The 27,942-nt window shown below is 37.5% G+C and overlaps 1 protein-coding gene across 1 annotated transcript in view; it reads left to right on the forward strand.

Moving 5' to 3' along the window:
• MAN1A1 (mannosidase alpha class 1A member 1) overlaps positions 1-27,942 on the forward strand; it is a 148,111-nt gene that overhangs the window by 30,245 nt on the left and 89,924 nt on the right. The window contains exons 2-3 of the mRNA XM_030491094.1: positions 11,238-11,334; positions 20,387-20,502. Of these exons, the coding sequence (XP_030346954.1) occupies positions 11,238-11,334; positions 20,387-20,502 (213 nt within the window). The remainder of the gene's footprint in view (positions 1-11,237; positions 11,335-20,386; positions 20,503-27,942) is intronic.

Genomic DNA, 27,942 nt, shown 5'->3' on the forward strand with positions numbered 1-27,942 from the left:
ATGCAGATGTAAATGGCAACTGAAACAAACTGAAAGTAGAGCATCTTCAACATTAATGTCACCTATACTTAATTTCATAATGCTACACTTCAATACTATATTTTCATTTCTTTTTCCACTAGTGTAGTTACTGGGAGCATGTTGTTGATTCCCCCAGTAGTAACTGAGAATTGGAGGCCAAAGTAGTCGAACAGCATCTTAATTAATTCAAAGCAGATATTTTCAGGAAAAACTCTTAAAATACTTACAGAACATACTGAAATTGCTGCTTACCTGGGCGGAAAACAAACAAATATATCATCCAAACCCCTCCGTTTTAAAAGGAAGTAGTAATTTCTTGCATATCTATTTTGCTTTCTATACATTGGGCAAAAGACAGCTGAAGTTCAGTGAATGAATTTAAAACTGAGGTAAAACTGACCTACTTTGGATGGTTTGAGGTTGTATGAATGCTGTTATATTAGATTTGGGTAACTATGGGCAAGATTTTTGAACCATGCTTTTCTTTCCCTGAAATTGGTAATTTCATTTGGCTGAAATTAGCCAGACTTTGGCTTCTGAAAGTACAAGGACGGTGTTCTTCATGGGAAGGGTTGTATGTTGTTCTTGCCTTCCAAATTTTTGTTTAGTCAAGGAAAGGGTTTCAGCCAGGAAGCTTCTTTTCTGCATCAAATAGTTTTGGTTTTTTTATATCTATGCTGTTGAGGTGGCCAGGTAAGAAGCAGGCAGTAGATACCAACTTGTACTGAATGATATTAATATTTGGAGTATGCAGGTGAACTCTGGTCTTCCTTCAAGTTTCTCTGCCTTTTCACCCTGGATTTCTACTAAAATGAACCATGCAATGGTTAAAGCACTATGGCCCAGCTCTCAGAAACTAACTGTAAAGCATTCTAGTAGCTCTAATTTTGCAGTAAATTCTGATTTTGGAAGTACTTTACTGTTCAGCAAAGAGAGGTATGCCTGATGAATGAGTAAAATGTAGCTTGTTATCATTGAGTAGTTTGATATGTCATATAATCACTTTCAAACGAACTCATGTTTTTTTGGTGCGAACATATCAAAGCATCAGGGCTGCTCTTATTAATTATTTCTTACATGAAGTAGTCTTATTTTTCCTGTGTGTTTGTGCACTAAATAAAATATGCAATAATAGAATAAGCATAGAAAATACCTTACCTGCAAATTTCCTGTTTTCTTTAGTTACCTTCTAATTAGAATTCTTATTACAGAATTAAGAGGATAATTGATTCCTTTTAAAATGTGTAACGGAATGAAGCACTGTGCAACACCTGTCCCTGGTTAACAAATGATGCCCAGAACAGCATACGATGAATATTAGTGGATAGTTTAATACACTACTAAAGAGGCTTACAAGCTACTGTGAAGAGTAGGAAATATAAGAATTGAAGCTTATCTGTAACTTAACATGTGGGAATAATATTTAGCATTTCTGTCAGGCTTTCCACTTGAGGATTTTGAAGTGCTTTGCAATACAAATGACAAATTAATCCTCAGAATAGTCCTTGATGTTTTTATTTTCCCTCTTAGTTCCTTTTTTATATGCAGATATTAGATTTTCCATTTTAATTTTGTTTTTTAGGCAAGAAATGAATTACATGTAGGATGCTGAAATGCTGAGGAGTAGCAGGATTTTGGTCACATATCCCTTTAATACAGAGCATTAAATACAGAGCCATATACAATATTTCATTATATGATGTGCACGTTTAATGTTAATGGAGAATCCCATAAACCGGTTTGACTAGCTAAGCTCTATTGTGATTTTAAGAGTTGTAGGTATTTTCCCTACTTGGTGTGCAGCAATGCCTTGCACTGCGTGTAACACTCTTGGACAAACTTCTGAGTTGTTAAAAGAGTTCTCCAGTCCTGTCACAATGCAAAATGAAGCCATGAGCTACATGGCAAGCACCTAAGTTCCCCAAGTCTATGGGGGGAACTGCTGCTTCGTGGAAAACTGCAACTGGGAATTCTTGTTAACTAATGGCCTGTTAACTAATACAAAAATCTCCTTTGGGGCTTTTTTTGGCTAAGTGGAAGCCCCTTCAGGAAGCACTCAAGGAACTCCTCCAGCTTGCATGGCCTTTGGAGAATGGTTGTCATAGAATCATAGAATAGTTAGGGTTTGGAAAGGACCTTAAGATCATCTAGTTCCAACCCCCCTGCCATCCACCTGCTAAGTTAGAAACAGTGACACCTGGGCAGTGACTGTTGAAAAAACATTGACAGTGTGTAGCTTGCTTTTAACTCGGGATGATGCCATTAGGAAATTAGGTTAGAAATACAAGAAATCTGCCAAGCTCCTGATTAGCAATAATTTTCTTGCTGACGGATAAGAAATGGTTACGTATATATGAAGGATCATAGTGACAGGATTTATTTTACATGTCTTGAAAGAGAAAAGCCAAATTTCTGATGCCAGTAGAGAAAGGGAATGTGTTGTCATTTGTATCTTCTGTCAGATTCAAAGAAAAAAAGTAAACAGTATCCAGTAAGATGAACCTCCTTTGGGTATTTGAGATTGTGGGTTGTTTTTTCAGGTGGTTTTTTTTTTTTTGTTTGTTTGGTTTTTGGTTTTTTTTGGGGGGGGGTTTTTTGTTTTTGTTTTTGTGTGTTTTTTTTTTTTTTTTTTTGTTTTTGTTTATTTCTGGAATAAGAAATTGTAACTAAAAATGAACAACTTACTTAAAATAAAATTCTGTTGAATCTAATTGATAATTTTTAATTTGAAATCAAACTAGACATAATTCTACCTATAGAAACCTGATCTGAATATAAACTATTTTTGTTTAGTTTTCTTGTGAATCTTGGTCTTCAGTTGAGAAGTTACCTTTGAGTTTTTATTTTGTGAAAAGTTGCTTAAAACTAATATTGTTATCAGTCTAGCGTAACAGAGTGTAACTGAAAAAAACCAAAACCAGACATGTATCACTCTTAGTCATAGCTATGTGTCTGCTTAGATAAGGTTATAAACTAATTAGTGAAGAAGTAACTGCAGTAGAACACCCTACCTCTTTACCTAGAATTTCCACTGCAGAGCAAGTCTGAACAGGGTAAAAAGCTGTGAATACCGATAAAAATTACTTCAAAAATCCAATTTATTTTTTAAAGCAATTCAAGGCAGTTATTAGTGATCAAAACACTTCCAGATAGAAAAGACATTGGTATGTGTTACGATTACATGCAGAACTGCAAGAAAATATTGAAATAAAATGTTTGAAGTACTACCAAAGCAATGACGATAGTAAAAAATTACAAAAGTAACAAAGATCATGCTCAGAAACATGGGAAATTGTCAAATGATTTCACAACGTAGTTGTGGTTCCTAATCCTAGAAAGAAAGTGTTATTTATTGAGATCTAGATAAAAATTCTCCTATTGCTTTATTTCCAAGATGCAAATTATTCACGCCAAGATCGATAAACTCAGTTAATATTTCTTTAAAGTGCAGTATTACACTATGCAGTGTAATTTAAAGTGCAGTATTACGCCCATTATGAAGATGATGAAACACAAGTGTAATAGTTTTGATAACTAAAGAAAGAAAGACTCTGTATTGCCAAAAATTGCTCCCTGTGATAATCAGTGGATTCTATAAGAGCATATTAAACAGAGCTGTCACATATGCAGCACAATTTTATGAAAACTGATAGTCAGCTGAAGGAGGTCATACAGTTTTTCACAGAGAAATCCTCACTGGTGGCAGTACCTTCAAAGTTACTTTTATGTTTACTAATAACAGATTTCAGGAATGATTGTAAAGTTTTTCAGCTGTACTGCAATTCAGCTGGTGCTTGAAGGCTGTGAAAACAGTTAAGAATAGGTCTTTTGGTGGGGGTTGGGTAAGATGACATCTGGAGTCCCTTCCAACATCAACCCCTTTGTGATTCTGATTCACTGGGTCTCGTTTAGCTTCAGTTGTTGGTTAACAGTAACGGGAATGGAAAGTAAACAAGTAAGGCTTTCTAAAACTTGAGGTTTTCCTAATGGTTAATATAATATTGTTATCAGGGTGAAGAAACCAGCTGGGGGTTGTGTTGTGGTCATAAACTTCCAGCACTGGTGATACTAGGAGACATTGTGGTGGGTTCACCTGGGTCAGCAGCCGAGCACCCACACAGCTGTTGGCCCACCAAGTGGGCTGCAGGAGAGAATAGGAAGGACTAAAGTGAGGAAACTGGTGGGTCAAGATAAAGACTGTTTATTAGGTGAAGGAAGGAGGGTGCAGGGACAAGTGATGCCAAGGCAGTCACTCACCACTTCCCATAAACGGTCTGATGTCCAGCCTCTGAGCAACAGCCACCTTGGAAAATACCTCCTTTTTCTGCTGTCCCAGTTTTTATTGCTGAACATGATGCTACATGGTAGGGAATATCCCTTTGGCTAGCTGGAGTCAGCTTGCCCAGCTGTGTCCCTCTCCCAAGCTCTTGCTCACCCCCCATCCTCCTTGTCAGGGAGAGTGGGAAAGGGGCAGGAACTGGAAAAAGAGAAAGCCTCGATGTTGTACAAGCACTGTTCAGCAATAGCCAAAACATTGCTGTGTTACCAACGTTATTTCAGCCGCAAATTCAAAACACCATATGGGCTGCTGTGAAGAATGATAACTTCATCCTCTCCAGACCCAGTATAGTTATCAACTATGCAAGTTGATTTGTATGGAAGAAAACTTTAAGTGGAATATGTGTAGAGGTTTCTTACAAATTCTAGGGATTTTCCTTCATTTCCCTTGCTGATGCTGTGGAAAAACGAAGTATGGGTTACAGCTCTCCTACAGGAAGGAGAGAAGATGCAGGCAGACTAGGCTGAGTGAACATTTGGTTCTCCTAAGGAGAAGTTTGAAAGGCAAGAATAACTTAAATGTGTAAGGAGTTCAGGGTAAACTGAGAAAGAGAAGATTATTTAATCTAGTAATGAGAGTTTAGTAGAGATTAGGCAAGCAAACTGTAACATTTTCTTCAGAGTCTGATTTTTTTTTTTTTTTTTTGTTTGTTGGGTAGTTTAGGGATTTGGTTTTTTTTTTTCTTGTGTTTTGTTTGTTTGGGCGGGTTGGGGTTGTGGGATTTGGTTGGGTGGTTTTTTTTGTTTGTTTGTTTTTTGGTTTTTTGTTGGGTTTTTTTTTTAATTGGTTGATTTGTTCTGTTTGTGGCTAGTTTTTTTTTTAACTTGTCTCTTCATTTCCTGGTCTTCCAGTACCTTAGTCTTCTGCCTTCCTCCCTTGTCTTGGCATGGTTTAAATGGCTCTGTTGAAGATCAGGATGATACTGTTTCATGCAAATTTTTTTTTTTTTCCTTTAATATCCCAGTTCTAGAAGGTGCTTGAACTCTTTGTGGCATCCTCTGACATCTCCCCAGCTTGTATGTAATTGCTAAAAATCAACTTTATTAAGTTCTTATTATTTTCACTCCACCTGGTACTGCAGTAGTTTGCATCTAAATACCACTATTACTGTGCTGATTCAGCATCACTCTTGTTTTCTGGCAATGTTTTGTGCCTGAACTCCTCGGTACTCCTGTTTGAATAGAACTGTATTTTGCACATTTCATGTGTCTTGCATCCCCTGTGGACATTGTGTCAAAGTGCTTTGGAAGATGGCAGTAACTAAAATACTGACAAATGGGAGTGCATTAGCATCATCTTTTGGGTGGCTAGCATTATAGCTCTAGAAAAGGTTTTTGTTTCTGCTTCTGGAGAACAAATGTGGGTTTTTTTCTTTTTTTTTTTTAATCCTACTTCATTTTTTTTAATGTTCAGTGGGTTTAGAAGGATTTCAAAATTATATTTCAAAATGCTTCCCTTGGAGTGAAAAAATGCATGCACAGGTCCTTTTGTGCATAATGTCAGATCTTCACCTTTTTCTTCCAATGATTTTGCTGATATCAATTACAATAGCACGCTTTGCTATATTACAACAGAGGTGGGGTAGTATTTTGGCATTTTCCGACTTTATAGGTAAAAACCAGGGCCCCTCTTTTTTGTTTTTTTTTGGTTTGTTTTTTTTTTTTTTTTTTTTTCTGAAGGCCTAAGACCAGCCAGCTTATTAGTGAAGCAGTGCTAGCTAGTTAAGCCTTCAGCTGCTGCTTCAGATTGTGAGTGCCCTAAGGTAGAGCTCCATCAGAAACAGACTTTTGCTTATGTACATACAAGGCTTCTTAGTGTGCAGTAAAGCTCTCCTAGAGTTTGTAGTTCAATGAATGTATCTTCGTAAACTGGAAGGACTTATAAATATGTCTATGCAAACGTAACTCTGCCTATTGACATCCTGGAGGACTAATAAGAAATTAATTGGAAATACTCAGGTGAATGATTTTAGCAGACTGTAGAAGAGTTTGTATCTGGAATCATTTGGTCAAAAGCTGTTATACTCTTCATCATAAAGAATTTCTTATTTTAACAGGATCCCTAATGTTATGTTGAAATATGGATGTTCTCAATAATGGTAATCTTTATTTAGACATTTCAAATGATCAACAGTACTTGTACAGTAGCCAGAGGTGGGATCAAAAGGGCCTTTATGAATTAAAAAAAATCTGGAGATAATGATTTGGGGATGTCTCATGCAAACAGAGGTGAAGACTGCAAAGATAGAGGGATTTCTCAAAACAAAAACAAACAAAAAAAAACCCCTGTTAAAATTCTTTCCTGAACTACCATTGCTAAGAGTTTTCTCTAGCACTGCAAAGAATAATTATCGGTGGATTGGGTCTATTCATATTGCTACTCAATATTTTAGAACTTTTTCATTCTTACATAGAAAATAAAGCTATTAACAAATAGGAAATACAGGAAAACTTAATACATTTTTGTAGTTTCCACAGGGGGGAAAGCATATAGAGTATTTCTGATGTACTGGATTCTAGAAATTGAGACTTCTTTGCCGGGTTTGAAGCCCAAACTCACTTGTCCAGCAAACAATGCTGATTAAGGTAGGAGTTTTTTAGGCTACTATATTTATGGGCTGTTTGTCTAGTAAGAACAGTAACACTGAGTCCTAGTAACTTTTTCCTAAATAGCCATTCACACTTGTGTCTAGTTGGAATAACTCCTTTCCTTTTGAAACACTAGAGGGCTCGCTGACTGTGTTTGAAGGTTTTTCTTTCCATATCCATAAACCTCCAAATACCCAAAGCAAGCATGTTCTAAAAGTGCATTTTCTTCAGAGGAAACTTACTTATTAAGCTTGACGTTTTAATCTAAATCTAGGCTTTTTGGAAGAGTTCTAAATTACCACTTTGATTAGCCAAAAGAGATGAATCTACTGAGATAATCTAATTCTGGTGGTGTTTTGTTTGTTGTTGTTGGGTTTTGGGTTTTTTTTCCCACAGAAATATTTCTTAAAGCTTTGGGCTTTTTTCAGATTACTGGGTTTGTTTGTCTGCTTGGCTTTTCTGATTCATGTGTTATATTCATGCATGTCATATTGCTGTTCCAATATGAGTTGTGGTCAGTGGCTTGATGTCTGGGTGGAGATCATTGACAAGTGGTATTCTTCAACGGTAGTAGGACTGGCACTGTTTAACATCTTGGTCAGCAACATGGACGGGGGATTGAGTGTACCCTCAGCGTGTTTGCCAGTGACACCCAGCTGTGTAGTGCAGTCAACACACTGGAGGGAAGGGATGCCATCCAGAGGGACCTTGACACACTTGAGAGCTGGGCCTGTGTGAACCTCATGAAGTTCAGCAAGGCCAAGTGCAAGGTCCTGCACCTGGGTCAGGGCAATCCCAAGTACAGCTGCAGGCTGGGTAGAGAATGGATTCAGAGCAGACCTGAGGAGAAAGACTTGGGAGTGTTGAATGATGAGAAGCTCAACATGAGCCGGCTTGCAGCCCAGAAAGCCAACCGTATCCTGGGCCGCACCAAAAGAAGTGTGACCAGCGGGTAAAGGGAGGTGATCCTGCCCCTCTGCTCTTGTGAGACCTCACCTGCAGTACTGCATCCAGCTCTGGGGCCTTCAACACAAGAGGGATGTGGACCTGCTCAAGCAAGTCCAGAGGAGGGCCATGAAGATGATCAGAGGGCTGGAACACCTCTTCTGTGGAGACAGACTGAGAGAGTTCAGGTTGTTCAGCCTGGAGAAGAGAAGGCTCTGGGAAGACCTTAGAGCAGCTTCCAGTGCCTAAAGGGGGCCTACAGAAAATCTGGAAAGGGATTTTTTTTTTACAAGGGCATGGAGGGGTAAGACAAGGGGCAATGGCTTTGAACTGAAAGAGGGTAGATTTAGATTAGATACTAGGAAAAAATTCTTCCTTATGAGATTGGTGAGGCCCTGGCACAGGGTGCCCAGAGAAGCTGTGGCTGCCCCACCCCTGGCAGTGTTCAAGGCCAGGCTGGATGGGGCTTTGAGCAACCTGGTCTAGTGGAAGGTGTCCCTGCCCATGGCAGGGGGGTTGGAACTAGATGATCTTTAAGGTCCCTTCCAACCCAAACCATTCTATGATTCTAATTTCCTAAGAAGCAATGGGGCAAATGTACCTGAGTAGTTAAATTCAGCAAGCTGGGACAACGTTTTTTTGGGGGAGAAAAAAATAACAGTTGTTGTTCGTTAACATGCAATAATAAATATTATTAGAAGGTAGTGTCTACTGTGTGGGTTAGCTTCCTGTCTTACTATCTAGCTGTTGGCAAACAATAGGGTAATTGGAGTGGTTTTAAAAACTCACACATGCATTTACAATACAATATGATCAAAATGTCAATCCCTTGGAAAACCTAAAGGCAACTGAGTACATACGGGACATCTTGTAGTGTCATGTATTTTGTGACTGTTTCAGTTGAATTGAACCGGGTCTGGAGCTGTTACTGCCTTTTCTGCTTAGTAACTGATACTAATGGCAACCTGACTTGGGGAATGAGACAGCACAAAAACGATCCTCAAAACAAAAAGTTTGTTTGCAAAGGTTTCTGTTTCCTGAACTGACTTGGTGTGGGGATAGATGAGCACTGCATCTCCTGTGCTAGAGAAGGAGCAGGAATGTTCTAGGAGAAAAAAGAGAAGGAAAAGGGAAGGACTGGCTTGAGGAATTTTAATTTTCTTGTAATACTGCACCTTTAGGCACTTTTATTCAGACCATTCAATGACAAGCAGATTAAGAATAAATAAATTAGAAGATTCTGAAGTGATTTTTATGAAAAATAAGCTTTGACAACAGACAGAAAATGTCAGGTTCAGTGCAGGGCAGGATTTAGCCCATTTAAATGTTTGTCAATTTGTATGTTAATATCTAAAGCTGAGCTTGCAGGTCTGGCACATGATGTCAGTGCAAAATATTTTTTTTTTTTTTTTTTTTTTTTTTATTATGTGCAAAATTATCTGAAAACTTCAACTGGTAAATTAGAAAATATGCTGGGGCCAAATGGTCAGTTTCATATAATCTTGATCCCTGTAGCCAGGGATTGAGAATACCCAACAGACATAAAGTCTATCACTTGGCTGCCTATTACCATTTCTGCCTTGGGACAAAATGCTCTCCAACGGAGAGCTCCTAAGCTGTTTTTCAATGAAGTCAAACAAGGAACACACCGCTCCTGCCATCCATCATACTGGTGCCATCCATGGCCTGAGACTGTTTCTACAGAACCTCTTACTTACTGCCTTTCAGCTGAGATCTGACCCCAAGCTAACCTTCTGGTTGAAAATGCTAATGTATTAAATGCAGATGCCAATTTTTGCATTTGTAAAGCTGGGCCTGTAAGGGCTCTAGAGTAAATTAGCATCCCTGAACTTTCCTGCAGGATAGGTGCACATCTATACTTCCATAAATAACAAAGAAATGTTTATTCTCACAAATGTAGCAGTACTATAGAAATCTGTTGTTATTTATCATAGTCTGGCTCAATACAGATTTTTAATTGACACGATTTCTCTATGTGATTTGAGGAAAAGAAAGGGGAAGGAAGAAAGTGCACGATTACTATTATCAGCGTGTCCCAAGGCTGTTGCTTTTAAATTTAGGATTGTGACTGTTATTTAACAGAATTATCCTTGACACACATGGCCTCAAGAAGAGGTCTGAAAGCAAGAGGGGAAGTGCAGTATTGTCAGCTGACAGCCTGAAGCAAAGTCTTTCAAAAAGGTCTGAAATTGTCACTTTTTGTCTAGAAGATGACCTTTGGCATTCCCAGTGCTGCTCTGCTTTGTGGAAGAGGGGAGGAGGGACGACACTGAGGCACAGATATTTCCTTCTATTATGTAAAGTCAGGCTGCTTGTAGGGGTGCTTAAGGAAGATTCTTCCTGAGCAGGCACTAAACGTGGTGGTCAGTAAAGGCAGGTGTTGGACCTGCTGGAGTGGCAGTGGTTCTTCATCAGGCTTGCAGAGCTGTGTGCATTGTCCTTGCTGCATGTTTGAGGAGGGACAGGTTAGCTCCTGGCCATGCACCTGGACCACCCCCAGAAAGGACAGCTTGGGCTAGGTCTAGCTGGTCGTGGTGGTAGAGAACGTGAGGTGTCCTGGAGCCAGCCTGCAGCCTTGTCTTCTGACATGGATGTCCTCTGCTCTTACTGCAGAGCTGCTTTGCTGGGTTTCCCAAAGCAATATTTACTTGTGGTGCACCTCTTTACGCAAAACATGTTTTTGTAATAGTAGGTTTAGTTGTAAAAGTTTTTGGCTATTTGTGAAAAATGACATGTGAAAGGAGCTACAGTAGAATTTATAGTCATAGAAGATCATATCATGATAACCTCAAAACCTTTCCTAGGTGTTCTGCCTGCCCACTCCAGCTTCCTCCTTCTGTTATTAGCCATATTGAGTTTGAACCACCTAGATTTATGCAAGAAAGTCTCTGCCAGAATCTGAAAACTACTGTGAGCTGAATTTTGACCTCAAAAATTCCTGCTCTAGGAGAAAAAACACTCTTTAAAAATGTTACTTCCCTCAGTTTGAGGTGTATACTTAAAAGAAATAAAACCTTACTTGAACCGATATGTAGCACAATAAAGTCCTAAAATTAATTAGTGCAAGTTGACCATAAGCATGCAGGTAACGGTAGAGGTGAATGGGACAGACATGGAATTCTTACTGTAACCACTGCCACCTGGAAGGAGTGCCACTGTTGTTCTGTATTTCTATTTCACTATTTCATAGTTCTCATGCATACATCATGAATTTAATTAAGCATTGAGTTAAATGTGTTTAATAATGAGAATATTCTCAAGTCAGTATTTGCTGCGGCTTCTTGCTAAATCAACATTATAATCCTGCTTTCGTTTCCCTACAGATGATGAAGCATGCCTGGGATAATTATAAGCATTATGCATGGGGATTAAATGAATTGAAACCCATATCTAAGCAAGGACATTCAAGCAATTTATTTGGTGAGTAGAGTGTATTTTTGTGCTTAGTGACGTTAGCATAAAACAGTAAATCAGCTGAAAAGCTTACAGGTAATAAATGTGTTCTTTCTACCCTCTGTCATGCAGTGTGGTGTTTCTTGCTTCTGTTAGGTATAAAAAGTACCAGTAAATGAAGGTGATGGTTTCTATGACTTTTATAGATTCCCTTCTGTATGAGAATAAATGAAGCATGTCCTTGCTACATGATAAAGATGCATGATAAAGATGCCCTGCCTTAAACTTTTCCTATGAAGTGGAACTCATTGACACCACATTCAATAAGCAGGAAACAAAAACTGGGGTGGGAGAGTAGGGTAGGTGGGTGTATGGGGGCAGGGGGAATAAATCTGGTACGAGGAACAGAAGATACTTTCTACAGTCATAAAGGTAGATGAAGCTGTCTACAGTTCTCGGGAACCTTTCCATTCCTTAAAAAAAACTTGTTAATCTATATCAGTCAGGCTCCCTTATCAGGCTTTCTCTTAATTGAATATAACCATTCTTTGCACCTCTAAATGTTGCACGGGAGATGCTTAAATAATGCCGAAGTTGTTATTGGCGTAGAACAAATACGGGGCTGAAAAGTTCTAGGAGCGGAGGCACACTGCAGAAATCCAGTGTAATGAGGCAAGACCTTTTCAATGCCCAAGTGGGTCATAGGGCTAGATAAATAGCAGCTGTAGAGCAACAGCATTCTGAGGAAGCAAGAGAAAGCAGTCCTGTGAACTGTCATCATCTTCAGTTTTGCAGAAAAATGAAGAATTAAACTGTTTGACAGCAATCTTTGGATTCAAATAGCTTGTTTTCCAAACAGAAAACTGAAAAATGAACTGATTTCTATAGCTGAGACAAAATCAATACATTATTTTGATTTTAGCAGGAACTTATTTTGTTGAATGTTTGGAAAAGATAGTTTGAAGTGGAAGCATTTCTTAAAAAACCCTAAATAGAGCACTTATCAAATCCTCAACTATATTTGGAAGTTGCTAAGAGACAGCAGTTGTGATTACAAAAATAATTTTGAAAATACTTCTACATTGATCTTGCTGCACTGATTGTCTACCCAAGGTAACATCAAAAATGTTAGTAGGTAATTACTACATAGTTACTGGAGTTTAAACATGAATTGGGTGCTTGAAAACGAAGTAGTCTGCGGGAACTTCAGGGTTAGGACGGACTCCGGTTTTCTTCTGCTTTCTTGAAAACTGAAGTTTTTTATTATCTTCATTCAGATGACTAGTGCAATTCAATATCATATCTGAAGAACTAATTAATGCAACCCTGTTTTCTTTGTTTTCTTCTTGGAGGACAACAAAATGTCTCAAATCCTTAATTTAGATTCATTTTGAGTGAGAAGTGGTATAAAAATTTAAAGGTTTGAGTTCTTAATGATATTGCATGGATTAGCAGAAAAAGCTAATGTATTGATTTCTGAAATTCTTAAGCAGTTCTGTGGATGTTGCATAAGAATAAGTCACTGCAGGCACTGTTCTGTGTGAAACAGGACAAGTGTTGAATCTGAAAATAAAACTGCATTTAAAGGAGTAAGAGTCAGTCTAAATGCAGATCACTTTCTCATCATGGTTATCTAGTATAAGATCTTACTGCTGAGGAGACTTACTTAGAAACATCTTCACTCCTATTGATCTTGGTGGCAAATCAAAATAAGCATTAGGTCTCTTTCTGCTGAATTGCTTTACAGAATACTAAAGAGCAGCATATCTGCAAGCACTTCTGTCTCATAAGCTACTACTTCCTGAATCCATAATCTCCTCTTGTTTTTTAGAAACAAATCCTTGTTTCTGTAATAGTGTCCTCAGATCATTAGATCTGATCTGTACCTTCATGTTTGAATTCAACAAATGTCTTCTTTTTCACAAAGCAATAAAATGATGTTCTGGTTTTGCTTGCTTGCCCTATTTTTTTTTCTTTCCTTTTTTTTTTGTTGTTGCTGTTGTCAGATAGTTGAGCCTCTTTTTCTCTGAAAGGACAGTGGTTTGTTTTTTGGGTTTTTGTTGGGTTTTTTTTTTGGGGGGAGTTTGTTTGTTTTAATGGATTGCAAATTTTTGACTACTTCTAAGGTAATTCTGAGTTGAATTAGCTGAGGATAGGTTACCTCCTGCTCTGTGTCCCATGAATCTCCTTTCAGCCTTCAGAAATCAAGTCAGACTCTTCAACTTGCTGTTACCCATCATAACCATCTCAAATTTTTCATGGTCATCTTTCTTCTTGCTTCCAGGTCTCAATTTTCCAAAGTACAAGTTTCTGATTGTCTTACTAGAAGTAATATATAGCATATTTCATTAGCCAGCTGTGTAATTGTGAATACTTCCCCCTCTATGAGCTAATTGCTGCAGTTACAGTACTTTGCATATATTGGTAATGTCTGTTACGGGATAGAGACTTTAAGTACCTCACTGTGGGGAACTGCAGGTTCTGATTTAACTCACTGGTGCTTGATGTTGTGTAGGTTACAGACAGTATAGCTGTCCTGATACAGGAGGGGAGAGTTGTTTTCAAATGATACTGTTTCTAAGCTTAATTTTGAAAGTACAAATTCTTTAGTCCTTGCTGTAATGTAGATACATTATAATGACGGTCGTATCTTGCAGGCATGATGTGTCTGAAACACAAAAATACGATGGGCTTTTAAGAAGTGTAATTACACATAGATGTGACTTAGGTAATACTATCATGAATTTGGCAATTACAGTGACACTATTGTTAAGCTAAGGGAAGAGGAATACCGTCAGTGGGATGATGATGGAAGAAAGGATAATGATAACTGGTGGTTCTGACCATGGGGGAAGGAAAAGCATCCTTTAGCACCTCATACAAATTAAAAGTAGTAGAGCTTTTCTATGGACTTCCTCCCAAGCTTTGTAGTGACATTTTATTTGTCCTAAACCTAGGCCCTGGAACCAGCTTTTGAAGACAAGGACTGCCTTGATCTTGCTAGTATTCTGTGAGCAATGTGTTGGAAGAGTGTGTTTGTTAAGCTGAGGGATTGGTAGGCTATAGTCATATTCTTGTTATGAGCAGAAGTTGCTTCCTTTCACATGTGCACACTAAAAATAATTAACTTTTAGAGAAAAGTTAAACATATGCCAACTGAAATGTTTCAGTTTCAAGCAAAAGCCGCATACTTGCCTCTGATCATTGCAAAGTCTTTTCAACACAGCCGTATAATGTTTTGATTTCCTTTTTATTTGCCACTTTAGCTTTTACCATGTTGTCTTGGCAAGTAACAAACATTATTGTGGACTTTTTATAGTTTACTCTAACTACAAAGAAATTAGTTACAATAACAACTATTTGAAAAGACAGAAGTGAAAAGTCATCAGTTGTTGTCTGCATAGCATTCTTAATAGCTTAATTTCATGAAGTGTACAATTATTTCTAGACTAATCAAGTAAATTGGAATAGCTAAACATCGGTTAGCACCATATCTGTGCATTAGCAAAATAAGGCATATCTTCTATGCTGGTGTGACTTCTGCTTTGAGTACTAATCATTCTCTGCCCATACCTGGTAAAAGTAGGCCCCAAGTAAGTGCTGTTAATTTTTAACACTTCAACCTTTAAAGTTTCAGATTACTGTTAATGATAAAGCTAAAATAGAGCTTTATCTACCAACCCCAGTAGTGTGGAAGTGGCAAATCCCCAGTTTTGCCATTTTTTTTCACAGCACCCCACTACCAGCCCCCTAACCCAGGAGCTATTCCTCTCCAAGCCTTCTGTACTAATTTTAAAACTAATGAGCATTGCCGTACTAGCTGAGAGCTCTTTCTAGAAGTGTTTTCTGCACTTCAGTGAGTGTTACTAAAGGGCTTTTTTAATTACCTGTAACTGTCTTTCATGTGCAGTGTTGCCAGTTTAATAATATTGTAACTTGTGGGCATAGTATAATTAGTCTCTGCAAGTGAAAAAGGAGCTTTTCTGGAGGGGAAAAGGGAGACATTTAATAAATACTCACAATCTGCAAAGGAAAAGTACTATAATTTAGCAAGATCCTATTCCTCCCACTTTGAACTGATTTTCATACTTTCTTGTATGGAGTATTGAGGTGTATGAAGATTTTTAAAGCATGCCAAAATTCATATTCAAAACTGTCTTGCGATGTATGAAAATGTATTTTTTAAACTGCAAGATTATTAATATAGGTCTAGAAAATTAATTGTCTGTGTATTTAAACAATATGTTCCTTTAAATTGAAAAGCTTCGACATGTTTCCCCACCCCCAATATCTTGTTTTTCTTCACTGTTGCTGCTGCATTCCTTCAAAATTTAGATTTTAGTATGTGGTCTTGATTTTGGAAGTGAGCCTGACATCTTTCCCAACTAAATAGTAACTTGTCTAAAGAATAATATTAGCAGATATGTGGATGAATGATTCAACATAGCATTTGTGAGAGGAGGTCAAACTGCACAACTACTGTTTTTTTCAAAGAAGCTGTTCCGGATGAAGTTGAGTTTATTGTCTTTTTAGACTTCCAAAAAGCATTTTCCAGGGTAATTGCTGGTCTTTTGGAGGGATTCATTGCTGCTGAGGCCATACTCTCAAATTACTTATCACAGTGCTGGAAAATCAAGTGACCAGAGTGACAGTTTGGCAGCACTGACAAGTTACTTGAGGTAGCTATGACAATGTCAAACTGCAAGCAGTTCCATGAACCCAGAAGGATTCCCCAACAGATGATAATTTTACTTTCAAATAGCAAATGAGGTCTAAAATACCTAAATTTAAACTGGCACATAGTGGCACAGGAGATACAATTCTAAGTTAATGCACAGAACTGGCAGACTTGAACTCAAAAAAAGTAGAAAAGGTTGAAAACCTATAAAAAGTAGAAAAGGTTGAAAACCTATAAAAAGTAGAAAAGGTTGAAAACCTATAAAAAGTGGCATAGGTGGAATGAACAAGGATTTATTGTTCCTTGTCAGGAATAATACCCTTTGTAAGGGGTGGAAATACCAAATCAGTAGGTAGTATGTTCAAAAGAACAAAAAAAGGTGGTTTGTAACGAAACACGTAGCTAAAGTGCGTGGGTGCCAGAAGCATGGTGGATGCCAAAGGCCTCCATGGAAAGCTAAGAGATGAGCAATGGAGGAATATTTCATCGAGCTCTATTAAATACAGACACTGGAGCTGGCTCCAAAATGCACAGATGTACAAAATCACAGAATCGTAAAATATTTTGAGTTGGAAGGGACCCATAAGGATCATCAAGTCCAACTCCCTGCTCCTTGCAGGAGTTATATAGATATAGCTATCTATAATATATATAGATATAACAATATCTATAATATATAGATATAACTATCTATATTAAATAATATGTAAATAGTAATATATAAAATCTGTATACTAAAATATATATAATATAAACAATATAATAAAACTACTAGAGATTAGAGGAGGATTCTAGAAATACAACAACATTGTTTCATGTTACACATATGAAAAGCTAGATCTCTAAAAAAATTGAAAGAATTGTTTCTTTTCCCACTCTTACCAGCTGGTAATAGTGATTGAAATGAAAAAATGTTTGGGTTTCTGAGGGTTTGCCAGTACTTAAGTAAGAGTTCCATGTTTTGGCATAGCATACTTTAATAATGAATCACTCCTGACACTTTAAATTGCTAATGATATTGGATAGGAGACTTTTCAGTGAACTTCAAATAAAGGAAAACAAGCTTTTGAAACAGTGCTGTAAGAAACCTACAGCTCAAAAACGTTAACTTTGTCAAACCTATATGTGTCCTTGAATATGTTGAGAATAATATAGTTCAGTTGTTCATGTCCAACGTATATACAGCTGAAAAAAATTGGATGCTTGATTGATTTGTTAAGTTTGCATATTTAATGTTACAAAGTATCTGTTCATACTCCCCATGTTAAGAAAATCTGAATTGTTCTTAATGGCCAGATTAAGAAAAAATTGTGACAGTTTATACTTCTGTATTTTTGGCTGGAATTTTGACTCTGAAACTACAAACTGGAGGAAGATTCCACCAAATACATGTGCTTTGACTGAGCTTCCTCAACTTACAACAACTGGAAGATGACAAAATAAGTTTGCCTCACTGGCTGAAAACAATGAAGAGTCTAAGATCATCAGGGTGATACTAAGTGCAGTTCAAATACAGCTATGTATAAAATTTTCCTTGTTTTTTCTACAGTAGTAGAAAAGTAGCCCTAAAGAGCAGTTCTTCTGACAATAATAGAGGAAAATTTTTTTTAACATTTTCTCTTTAATGTAAGAGATATCCATTATTTGTATGTGCTGAATTTTGATCTCATTAAAGAAATTACAAATATAAATGTGCTTTTAATTTTCATACTTCATATCAGAAACACAGAAATGTAACATTTTCTGGAAGAAAACCAAATATTCTATTCAACTTGTACAGTCATGCAAGAGCAAGAAATCCTAGTTTATTATACTCGTTGGATGGTGAACCATCATAAGTGAGGGAGCTAACGTATAGCATGACCTGAGGCCACTTCATAGTTCATCTTGCCTTATCTTCCATTTTTGTTGCATGTGTTGCCACAGTTTCCTTCCATCAGAATATGACACAGAGTCAGAAAAAGAAAAGCCAGTTGAATTCAAGGGGCCTGGCTTCCATCCAGTTATAGACAGTGCATTGGGAGACATCCGAAACTTTCCTCCATGTACTGTTCTGTATGAAATGCTTGTAGGTCACAAATCTTCATCTGTTTCACATACATGTATCCTTATTATATCTGTGTGTATCTGTATTATATTTGATGGCAAGAAATATGGATATTCTGGAGAACCAAACCCCAGCCCTAGTAAACAAGGGATGGAGCAAGATAGTAAACAAACTATAAAGTATACCAACATGCATTGATTCTGGCATCCTGGCAGTATTCTATTAAAGAATCTTTTGGCCAAAATATCATTGAATCATAGAATGGTTTGGGTTGGAAGGGACCTTAAAGATCACCTTGTTCTAACCCCTCTGCCACAGGCAGGGACACCTCCCGCTAGACCAGGTTGTTCAAAACATCATCCAACCTGGCCTCGACCACTGCCAGGAATGGGGCATCCACAACTCCTCTGGGCAACCTTTTCCAGTGTCTCACTGCCCTCACAGTAAAGAATATCCTAATGTCTAATATCCTAATATCTAGTATCCTAATATCTTCCTGATATTTAATCTAAACCTACCCTCTGTCAGCCTAAAGCCTTGTGCTATTCCTCCATGCCCTTATAAAAGGTCCCTCTCCAGATTTCTGGTAGGCCCCCTTTAGGCACTGGAAGCTGCTCTAAGGTCTGCCTGGAGCTTTCTCTTCTCCAGGCTGAACAAGCCCAACTCTCTCAGCCTGTCTCCATAGCAGAGATGTTCCAGCCCTTTGATCATCTCCATGGCCTCCTCTGGACTCACTCAAGCAGGTCCACGTCTCTCTTGTGTTGGGACTCGCAGAGCTGAGCACAGTACTGCAAGTGGGGTCTCATGAGAGCAGAGGGGAAGAATCACCTCTGTTTACTTGCTGGTCACACTCGTTTTGCTACAGCCCTGCATACAGTTGGCTTTCTGAGCTGCAAGCGCACACTGCTGTCTCATGTTGAGCTTCTCATCAACCAACGAGCCATGTCTAAAAGCCTGGCCTAGACAAAAGCTTCTTTTGGCCCGCCCTCCAAATAGTTTGGCCATAAGCCAGTTGTGGTTCTTAAACCATATGGCCACATAAGCTCAATCACAGAGCTGTGCTAATAAGCTTGTCATCCATAGCGGTTCTCCCCGCAGTGACACCCTGGAAACTCATACAAAGTTACCCATCCTCGGATCACCCTTTTTTTTTTTTTTTTAAATTCTGGTCTTCTTGCCTGCCCCTGAAGCACTACTCCATTCTGTAATGTAATGTCCTCCTCTTATTTCTGTGCACATACCTTTGCATTTTTAAATATTAAAAAGCATGCTGTTTAAGTGGACCCACTCTGCATTACCCAGAAGTGATCTAGAATGCTCTGTGCTTTGTATCATGCTATTCTGAAATGTCAGTCATCTTAGTTAACCATTCACAAATCCTTTTAACAGTAGGTTCTTTTGTTCATTTTTTCTTCTTCCTTTTTTTTTTTTTTTATTTTCTTCCAGATCGTTGCTAAAGATTTCAAGTGTTAAACGGAAAGGGATGCTCTGCGGATGCTCCTGGATAGTCCACTTCAATTTTTATGCTGACTGATTTCTTTTGCTTTCTCTTAACTTAACTAGCTTGTAGGCTATTTTACGTATTCTATATTAATCACTCACATGGAATAAATGATGCTGTTAGTAAAGAAGAGAGAGCAAAACAGAAGCAGGTCTAACGAAGTAAAACAGAGCATATCTAAGTACTTGGTCTGAAGGTCTTGGTACAGATTAATAATGTTTCACTTTGGTAGGCTTACACATTTATTTATCTCTCTCATCAAAATTGCTCACTTCAGGCTTATGTTTTAAGAATTTCAAGTCCAACGCTTTTGTTGCACGGAATTACTAACATCTCCAGAGCCTTTGTGGTACTGTTCTCGAACACATGTCCTCTAGCAGTTTTCCACAGTTGCTCTCACTTTCTCATGAGCTCAGGAAAAATTACAAGTTACTTAGCCAAGCTTAAAGGAAAGTTCTTCCCTTAATATGAGAGGAGGGCAGCCAAGCTCCAAATAATATCGGGGAAGATATGATGTCCTTCTTACCAAAGTATGCTGCAGTTTTATTAGTGGAATATCTGGGGGAAAACATATAGATTACTTCATTCAGAGAAAGAAAAGGACATTCCAAAGAGGATGTTATAAGCAATTAGCAGCTGCTAAAAAAGGGAGTGTATTACAATGTTGTGTTGTGGCATGGGAATCAAAGTTAAGGCTTTGAATGACTAGTTGCCCACTTGAATGCTTATATGCCCAATTTTTAATTGGATTAATTGAAATTGGATTTTGAAATTAGAATTAATTTAAATTAATTAGATCTAACTAAAAAGCCTTCTGTTGGAAAGTAAATCACTGATTTTTCATGTATTTCAGGTAACATTCAAGGAGCAACAATAGTGGATGCCCTTGACACACTATACATCATGGAAATGAAAGAGGAATTCAAGGAAGCCAAGGAGTGGGTTGAAAAAAACTTAGATTTCAATGTGGTAAGTAGTGTTGCTGATTAACATTTAATGCTCTGTTTAATCTCCAGGGGTCAGTTGAGGACTGTGTTGTAATATTGCAAGCATGATACTAGGCTACAGAATTTAGATCACTGATAGATAAAACAAGGCAGGAAGCAGAAATATAATAAACTTACTACTTTCTTATACGTGCAGTTTTTCGGTATGAGAAATTTAGGTAGATAGGAAGCAATGACCTGAACTGAAGGAAGGAAAAAGAAATAGAGTATTTACCGTTGTAAAGAAACTTTTCAGTTCTTTTGGATAGAAGAATCAGGACGCTTCAAGCATTAATTTTTTAGTTATGTAAACACTTTACATTTTCGCTTTGTGAAATCTTCCACAAATTAAGACTTGCGTTTAGAGAAAGGTACACGCCATACATACCATTTAAGTTGTGTATTCTAGTAAAGTTGAATCCCAAGAGGTAGGCTGAACTGTTGGCACAAACTGAGCTGCGTTAGTCTTATGAGGCACCAAGTCATCACAACTGCGTCTACAAATCATCCTCTAAACTGGTAAATATGCATCTGAGAGCAAAGTTCATTGTTAAAGTTTTTGTCCTAGAAAGACCCTGAACAGGCAAGAACCTCTGTAAAACTTCAATTAAATTGATAAGTTGTTTTTGTTTGTGGGCCAGAGTATTTCTTGGAATTCCTCATTACAGAGAGCTAATGGAGTACCTTTACTGATAGGTGTAGTAAAGCAGGAAAGGGTTGTAGGCACAGTACACCAAGCACTTAAAAGCTCTTGTAGTTGACATGCATAATGGCAGGAACACCTTCTGAAAACAAAGTATTCCTTCTAATATGTTATGCAGAAAAGTCAGGATTAATTAGCTTCCTTTACATGCTTGAGAGTTAATTACCATTTTAAGAAGGAGGAGTTAATCGAAGTGGGTATTATATAGTTTATATAAGCAGCAATTTAGTGTGCATTTATGTTTACATTAATAATGTAAATACAGGATATTAAACTGTGCTTCCGAGTAGTGTCAGATATACATGCTAACTTTATCTTGTGCGTAAGGTGGGCAGTTTTTTTCCTAAAGGAATTTTTGTAATATTAAATTCCTGTCTTATTAGCTTAGCATTATTAATGTGTTTTAAAACATAAGAACAAAACATAATAGAAAATAGCAAACTCCACTTTAAAGGAAGAGCTGAGATGTACTTGGAGGAATAAAGTGCAGTAGAGTGATTTACATGAATAACACTAAAATCTTTGGGTTTGCATAAATCTTGCTATGCTTTGCACTGGAAACTTGTACTTCTAGGTATTGCCTACAATTTCAGGTCCTCTTATTAATTTATGTACTTTTAAAGATTATGTAGCACTTATTTTTTCTCAGTAATGCTTAAAAGCTATGAAGGCTTTCAAAATGTCTGAAATTTTGTGTTGCATTGGTTGGTCAGTGTAGCAATCCAGCAGATCTACTGAAACTACTTTACAGATGATACAAGGAACAATATCTTGCTCCTGATATGCCTGTAAATAGCTGCCTTGAGTTCAACACCTCACAAAATTATTTTCATAATACTTCATATAGAATTAAATACTACATTGTTATCACTAAGGAGTAGATGAATTTTCCTAAAGCAGAATGAGGAAATGAAAATAAATAACCACAACACCAACTTTAATAATTGATATCAGTTTGTTTAGTGGCTGAATTGTTTGAAGCTACTCAACTAAACTCTTGTTTAGTTTTCTGCTTTAAAATATGAGTTCCAGTTTCAACTGCTTTTTATTTGTATTTTATAGCTTGAAGTTTGAAATTACTGAACACAAAGAACAGAAGGGCCCGCTCGTTTGTGTTTAAGCATTTATCAGGCATTACTTGACATTTTAGGTATTAATGTTTCATACAGTCTTACTTGTTCCTGCTTTAGAAACCTTTCCTCCATGAAAGTGAATTAGGTTTTAAGACCTGACACACTGACTTAACCTGAAGTGTTATTTTTTGTGAGTAGTATAAAACATGCTTCTCTTTGATGTTTCTGGTCATTTCCTGGGCAGTGACTGCTTCATCAGCTTTTGGGCAAGTGTGTTTGGCCTTTATTTGTATAAATAGGATTATTTTTTTCCATTTAATCTTAGAACTATGCTTTTTAAATCATAAATTTTCTTTAAGAGGTTCTTTACAAAAATAGCTGTGACTGTATTATGTATCAGAATCTTTCCTCTTTATATTCTACGTCAGTGTAGCTGGATAAAGCAAATTTTCCTCTAGAAGTTTGTAATAAGTCCGATACTCATTGTACATGTTGAACTATTTGGCCAGCACTTGATCATTTTCATCACCCAATCATGAAAGTTTCCAAATGTCACTTTGTAAAGTAAACACTAGTTTAGCCACATAAAAGGATTTATGGAATAAAGGTGACTTAATGGGAAATTCCATAATCTCTTCACATGTTAAGATTTTAATTCCTCAATTCAATGAATTAGTTGTCAGGGCTACTCTTTTTTACCTTTCTAAAGCAAGCAGACTGTTCTGATTTTGAAGGAAAATTCTAGATAAGTAAGTAAACACTACCTTTCTCAGTAAACTTGTGAATTTTGGTAATCTTGTGAGTGGACTTGTTTGGAAGCTTTGCCTTTTGGAGTATATAAGACTTAAGCTATTTTCATTATAGCTGGAGCTGGTAGCCCTGTGGTTTTATAACTGGGATATCCACATTGGAATGCCTGGAATTTTTTCCTCTCATAACTGCTGAAATTCCTTGTATTTGATACATTGCTGTAGTTTCAGCCAAACTGAGTAGTCCTTCAGGAATTAAGTTCCATTTTCTGATTCTGTCAATATTGTAAGAGATTTAGACATACTCGTACCTTTTGAAAGAGTTGACATTTGCATTGGCTAAATCCGTGGTCTTTGCATCATGGATGTGTGCTCTGTTTTCCATTAAATCACTTCATCCCTGTGGGGGGGGTGTTTTTGCTCTTCAGTTAATATAGCTGAGGATTTGGTCTGACCTCCCCATGCATGCTGCTGCCCACACAACCTTTGCACAGTGCTCTTGCATGGCCCTGCCCAAAGCTGCACTGGGCTGCGTTGTATATCAATACGTTGCAACAGAGGAAAAAGGAGCCAGTCTTTCATGGGATCACTAGGGAGCTTGGCTGTTTCCTAGCTACAACTACGCACTTCTGTTTGTTGATCTGTTTTCATTTTTTCATTATTTGCTTTAGAACCTGCACACACACAGAGCATTCATAGCTTTCTGAAAGAGTTTCTGTACTACCACCCAACTTCAGCATCACACTGGGGAGTAAAAAGGTATTGGTCTTTGCAACGCAAGAATCCATACTTGGTAAGAGAAATTGCAAGAGGGATGAAGGGGTCAGGAGTTGAGGAGTAGTGGTGCAGGAGCTGAGCCATGTGGCAAAAGCGGTAGAGTTGGCATTTATTGAGTGCTGGAATTGATGGTGCTTCACATCTACACCCAGACAGACCCCAGCATCTTTAGATGACACGCACTGATCTGTCCCCTTCTTACTCAGCCCTGCCAAACTCCTTCCCCGCAAAAGGAGATGCCCATAAAGCATACTATGAACAGTCCTTGGCCTACGTGGTGTCCTAAAGCATGCCTGGCCATTGGCTGGTACAACAGGGGCCCAAACCAGACCAGAGGGTGCTAACAATTTAATGATATGTGGGACAGTGCTTGAATTCATGCCCTGACCCACTGATAAGCTCTCTGATGTGGGTGTAGTCAGGCGGAACCAGGTATGGAGCAGGAAGCCATGTGTTTATTGGGAGAAGATGAAAATGGTTTCTTTTAAGATATCTCAAAGGTGAATCTGGATTCAGACAAAAATAATCTTCCTGTTGATTATTAGTGGATTTTTTTGCCTAATCCCTCTCTATTTTTCATCAAAGTAAAGGACAGCAGGAAGTTATGATTGCTCAGTCAGACAAAAGTGGCAGCATGTTTGTGCAATAGCTCTATGTGGATATGATTTAGTTGACTTCAGTTGACATTTTGTGTGAGCATTGACTCATTGTGGGTTATCTGTCTCATCACAGATAACTTCCCTTGTTAACTGCACAGGATGGATCAGCCTAGGAAAGAGTTGCTGTTGTACTGTGGGAAAAGTACGAAGAGCAGCTCATTATTTGCTCTCAAAGATAGGTAGTAAATGAGTTGAGGAACTGCATAAAGAGAACGGAATGAGTAAGATGGCAAGGATTCATTCATTCTTGTGTCCTGCCAGTACTCTTAAGCAAAGCCGTTTTCAGCGGTCAGTCAGTCACTGTATCTGATTTTTATAAGCCACCCTGAATCTGGAAAACTTACTTACCAGTTCTGATTTTCATCTTTGTTCTTAACTTTGCAAATTTGAGTATCTTTTAAAGAAGCTTTGTGTGCAGCTTCATGCAATGTAGTTTTATGTGTAATATGTCTACTATTTTGGGAATGAAAAAAGAGTGGGAAAAGCGTAGAAACTTTGAATTATGTTTATCTCTGCTGTCATGTATAAATTAACGTATCCCTTTTCCAAGATCCCAGAATAGCAAATAGTATTTGGATTTAATAATTAATGCTTCCAGCATGTATCTTTGCTTCAAGTATTTCTGTGTTTTAGAATCCAGATTGTTTATTTCAAACTTCAGCATTTGAAGATTTAAATCCTACTACTCTCAAATTGTAGCTATTATTATTGACTTGTAATTATATTTAACAGCCCATAACCTAATGTTCTGGCTCGGAGGCAGATGTTTTTTTGGTGCTTTATTTTTGATGCTTTTTTCTCTTTGTGAGAAAATCGGAAAGTTTCCTTATACAAAAATTTGCAACAGAATAGCTTTCCTATTAAAAAAAAAAAAATAAAATGTGTGGGATGTATGAGTAAATGGACTTCAAGTAAATGTTTAATGGGTCTGTGAGGAAGATTAAAGAAGCCAGCAGTTGAAAATGATTCTTTAGTTTGTGGGACAACTTACTTACTAGTTTACCACATAACTTGTTAGTACACTCAAAATGTCAGACTTCAAAGTGACTTGATTTTGTTTTGATTATGAATAAGAAATTACTTTGATGGTCTAAAAGGAGATCCTGCAAATTTATTATTAAATACAGTTCTTTTGCTGCTAGAGATCGTTAATGCCTTCAGTAACACTTCCTTTTTGTGCCCGTTTAGGATCGTGTGGGGGGACTTCAGCAAGTTATATAGCATGTTATGCACCAGACTTTGACACTTGCAATAAAATGGTGGCTAAAATTGTTCCCCTTGTCTAGGGGAACTGAGTATTTTAGCAGGCTGCCACTAAATTCCACTTCATTTGTGGAATATGAATGAAACCTTTTTCCCCACCATTGCAATTAAAATGTTGTTTGATTATAGTAGCTTAAAGTGAGCTATTGTAGTACTCGTCGTGTCTCTATCATACTTCCTGGACTGCTTGAAAATGCTAAGATTTGATGTTTTTCCCAGCCTTTTTGCTTCAACAGAGGAATATTATTATATAATAATAATTATGTGTGTCTCTCGTTTCACTTGAAATGCAGGCCCTTTGTGTCCATTTTCTAGTCTAGAATTATATACATTATTCATCATTGTTCAGTGTAGGGTCCCTGGCGTTCTCTTGCACAGTTTATTAACCTGCAGGATATGGGCTGTTTGTGATGGCACAGTACTTTTTTCTTACTGTTTTGAAGGAAAATAAAATTTTATAAAGAATCTGTAATAAAGAAGACTGAAACAAATAATTTGGTGGGATTTGGGGCCTTATTTGAGTCTTTATAAAAACTAAGAGAGTAAGGTCTTTATAAAATATAAATTAAGGTGAGTTGATTACTCCAAATACATTCATCTGCATAAAGAGCACACGGTATTTTCTCCAATTGAATTATGAATGGCAGAGCAAGTACCAGTGCTTGATGAGTGCCAGGTGGAAGCTGATACTAGATGAGTACAATTGGGTTGTATTTCAAATGTTGGGTTTGTAAATGAGAGTGACTTCCCATGAGAAAACATAGATGGAAATTATTTTGGCCTTGATCTACAAATCTGGGGGGAGGAAGACTTTCAGGAAAGAGATGTGTTAAGGAAATTGTCCAGAAAGATGTAAATACTGATCTGATTTTTGGAAAGCTGGAGGCGTCCAAAAGGAGAAGGGCTGCAGGAGAAGCCCTGCTGACAGTAGTTTTGTTGTCTGGACAGTGCTTTCAACATCAAATTCAGCCACAGCTGGTTGAAGCTTCAGTATCTTACCAGTTATAGACTTAATCTTACGGTTTACGGAAGGGTGAGGGAAGTGGTGAGGTGCAGCTGAGATTAGATTGACCTGTCATAGGTTTGCAAATGAAATACAGATGCAGAGTAACACGAACTAGCTAATATAACTCTTGGAACTTATCCCCCCATGCCCCGTTTGGTAATATTTGTTGCTTTTTGAAGATGGGTCGTCTTAAGGTACAGTAAACCTCCCTTTCTTTAAAAGGAGTTAGTTTGATAGCTTTACTAGTTAAGCTCAGCTTGAGCATTTCTGAGTTATGGTTCTTCTCTTGCTTAAAACCCCCTCATTTTAGCATTTATCCTTGTCAAGCCAAAATGTGGTAACACTCAGCTGTTTTGTCGTTTTATTGTAGAGACTTGCTTTTTTGCATTATTACGTATTAGAGTTTGAGAAAGAGCAGTCTCCAGGATATGTAAATAGGTTCACAGTGGCATTATGTGTCTAGCCAGCAAGGTAAGGGATGTTGCATCTCTCTGTCAAAATCATTTTGTCTTTAGAAGCCAATCAAAGAAACCAGATGAAATTCCGTAAAGTTGTCAGTTTTGCTCTTGCACCACATAATGGATGCATATACTGCATTTGGTTTTCTATTTCTCTTAAGCACAATGAGGAGCAGTCACAGTTTCTGTGGATTTCATATAGTATTTGGACTATCCCATTTATGATTCACTTATGAGAAGATCAAATAGTGAATGGCAAAATATAGATCGAATATAAGATGAAAGACCAAATTACATACTTCAATTAACATAAAAGCCCTGGAAGTAAAGCAAAAATATGTTTTCTCTATATACATATCACTTTCCCAAGCACCTACATTCTTTCAGAATCCTTTATAAAATGGAGGCTTCCAAAATTAGCAGCCAAACCAAGATGATATTGCATAGGAACAGTAAGAGTTTAGCACATATGTGTACTAACAAAGGTGTTGCATATATCATCCTATACAGCACATGGCCATGCAGTCTAATTGGGGTACAAATTAAAAGACTGTAAAGTTAGAAATTATTCAGTTGGTCAAAGCCACCTTATATACTTGGGATCTTACAAAAGGAACATAGTAGTCATTTAAAAACAAGCACGCCTGGTCACTTCTCCTTACAAAAGTTCCATTAGATATGGTGGAATTAATTCAACCATTTCTCAGGCCTGCTATGATACAATGATGGTTTTAA

This window comes from Strigops habroptila, chromosome 6, assembly GCF_004027225.2.
Source record: "Strigops habroptila isolate Jane chromosome 6, bStrHab1.2.pri, whole genome shotgun sequence".
Taxonomy (NCBI): Eukaryota; Metazoa; Chordata; class Aves; order Psittaciformes; family Psittacidae; genus Strigops; species Strigops habroptila.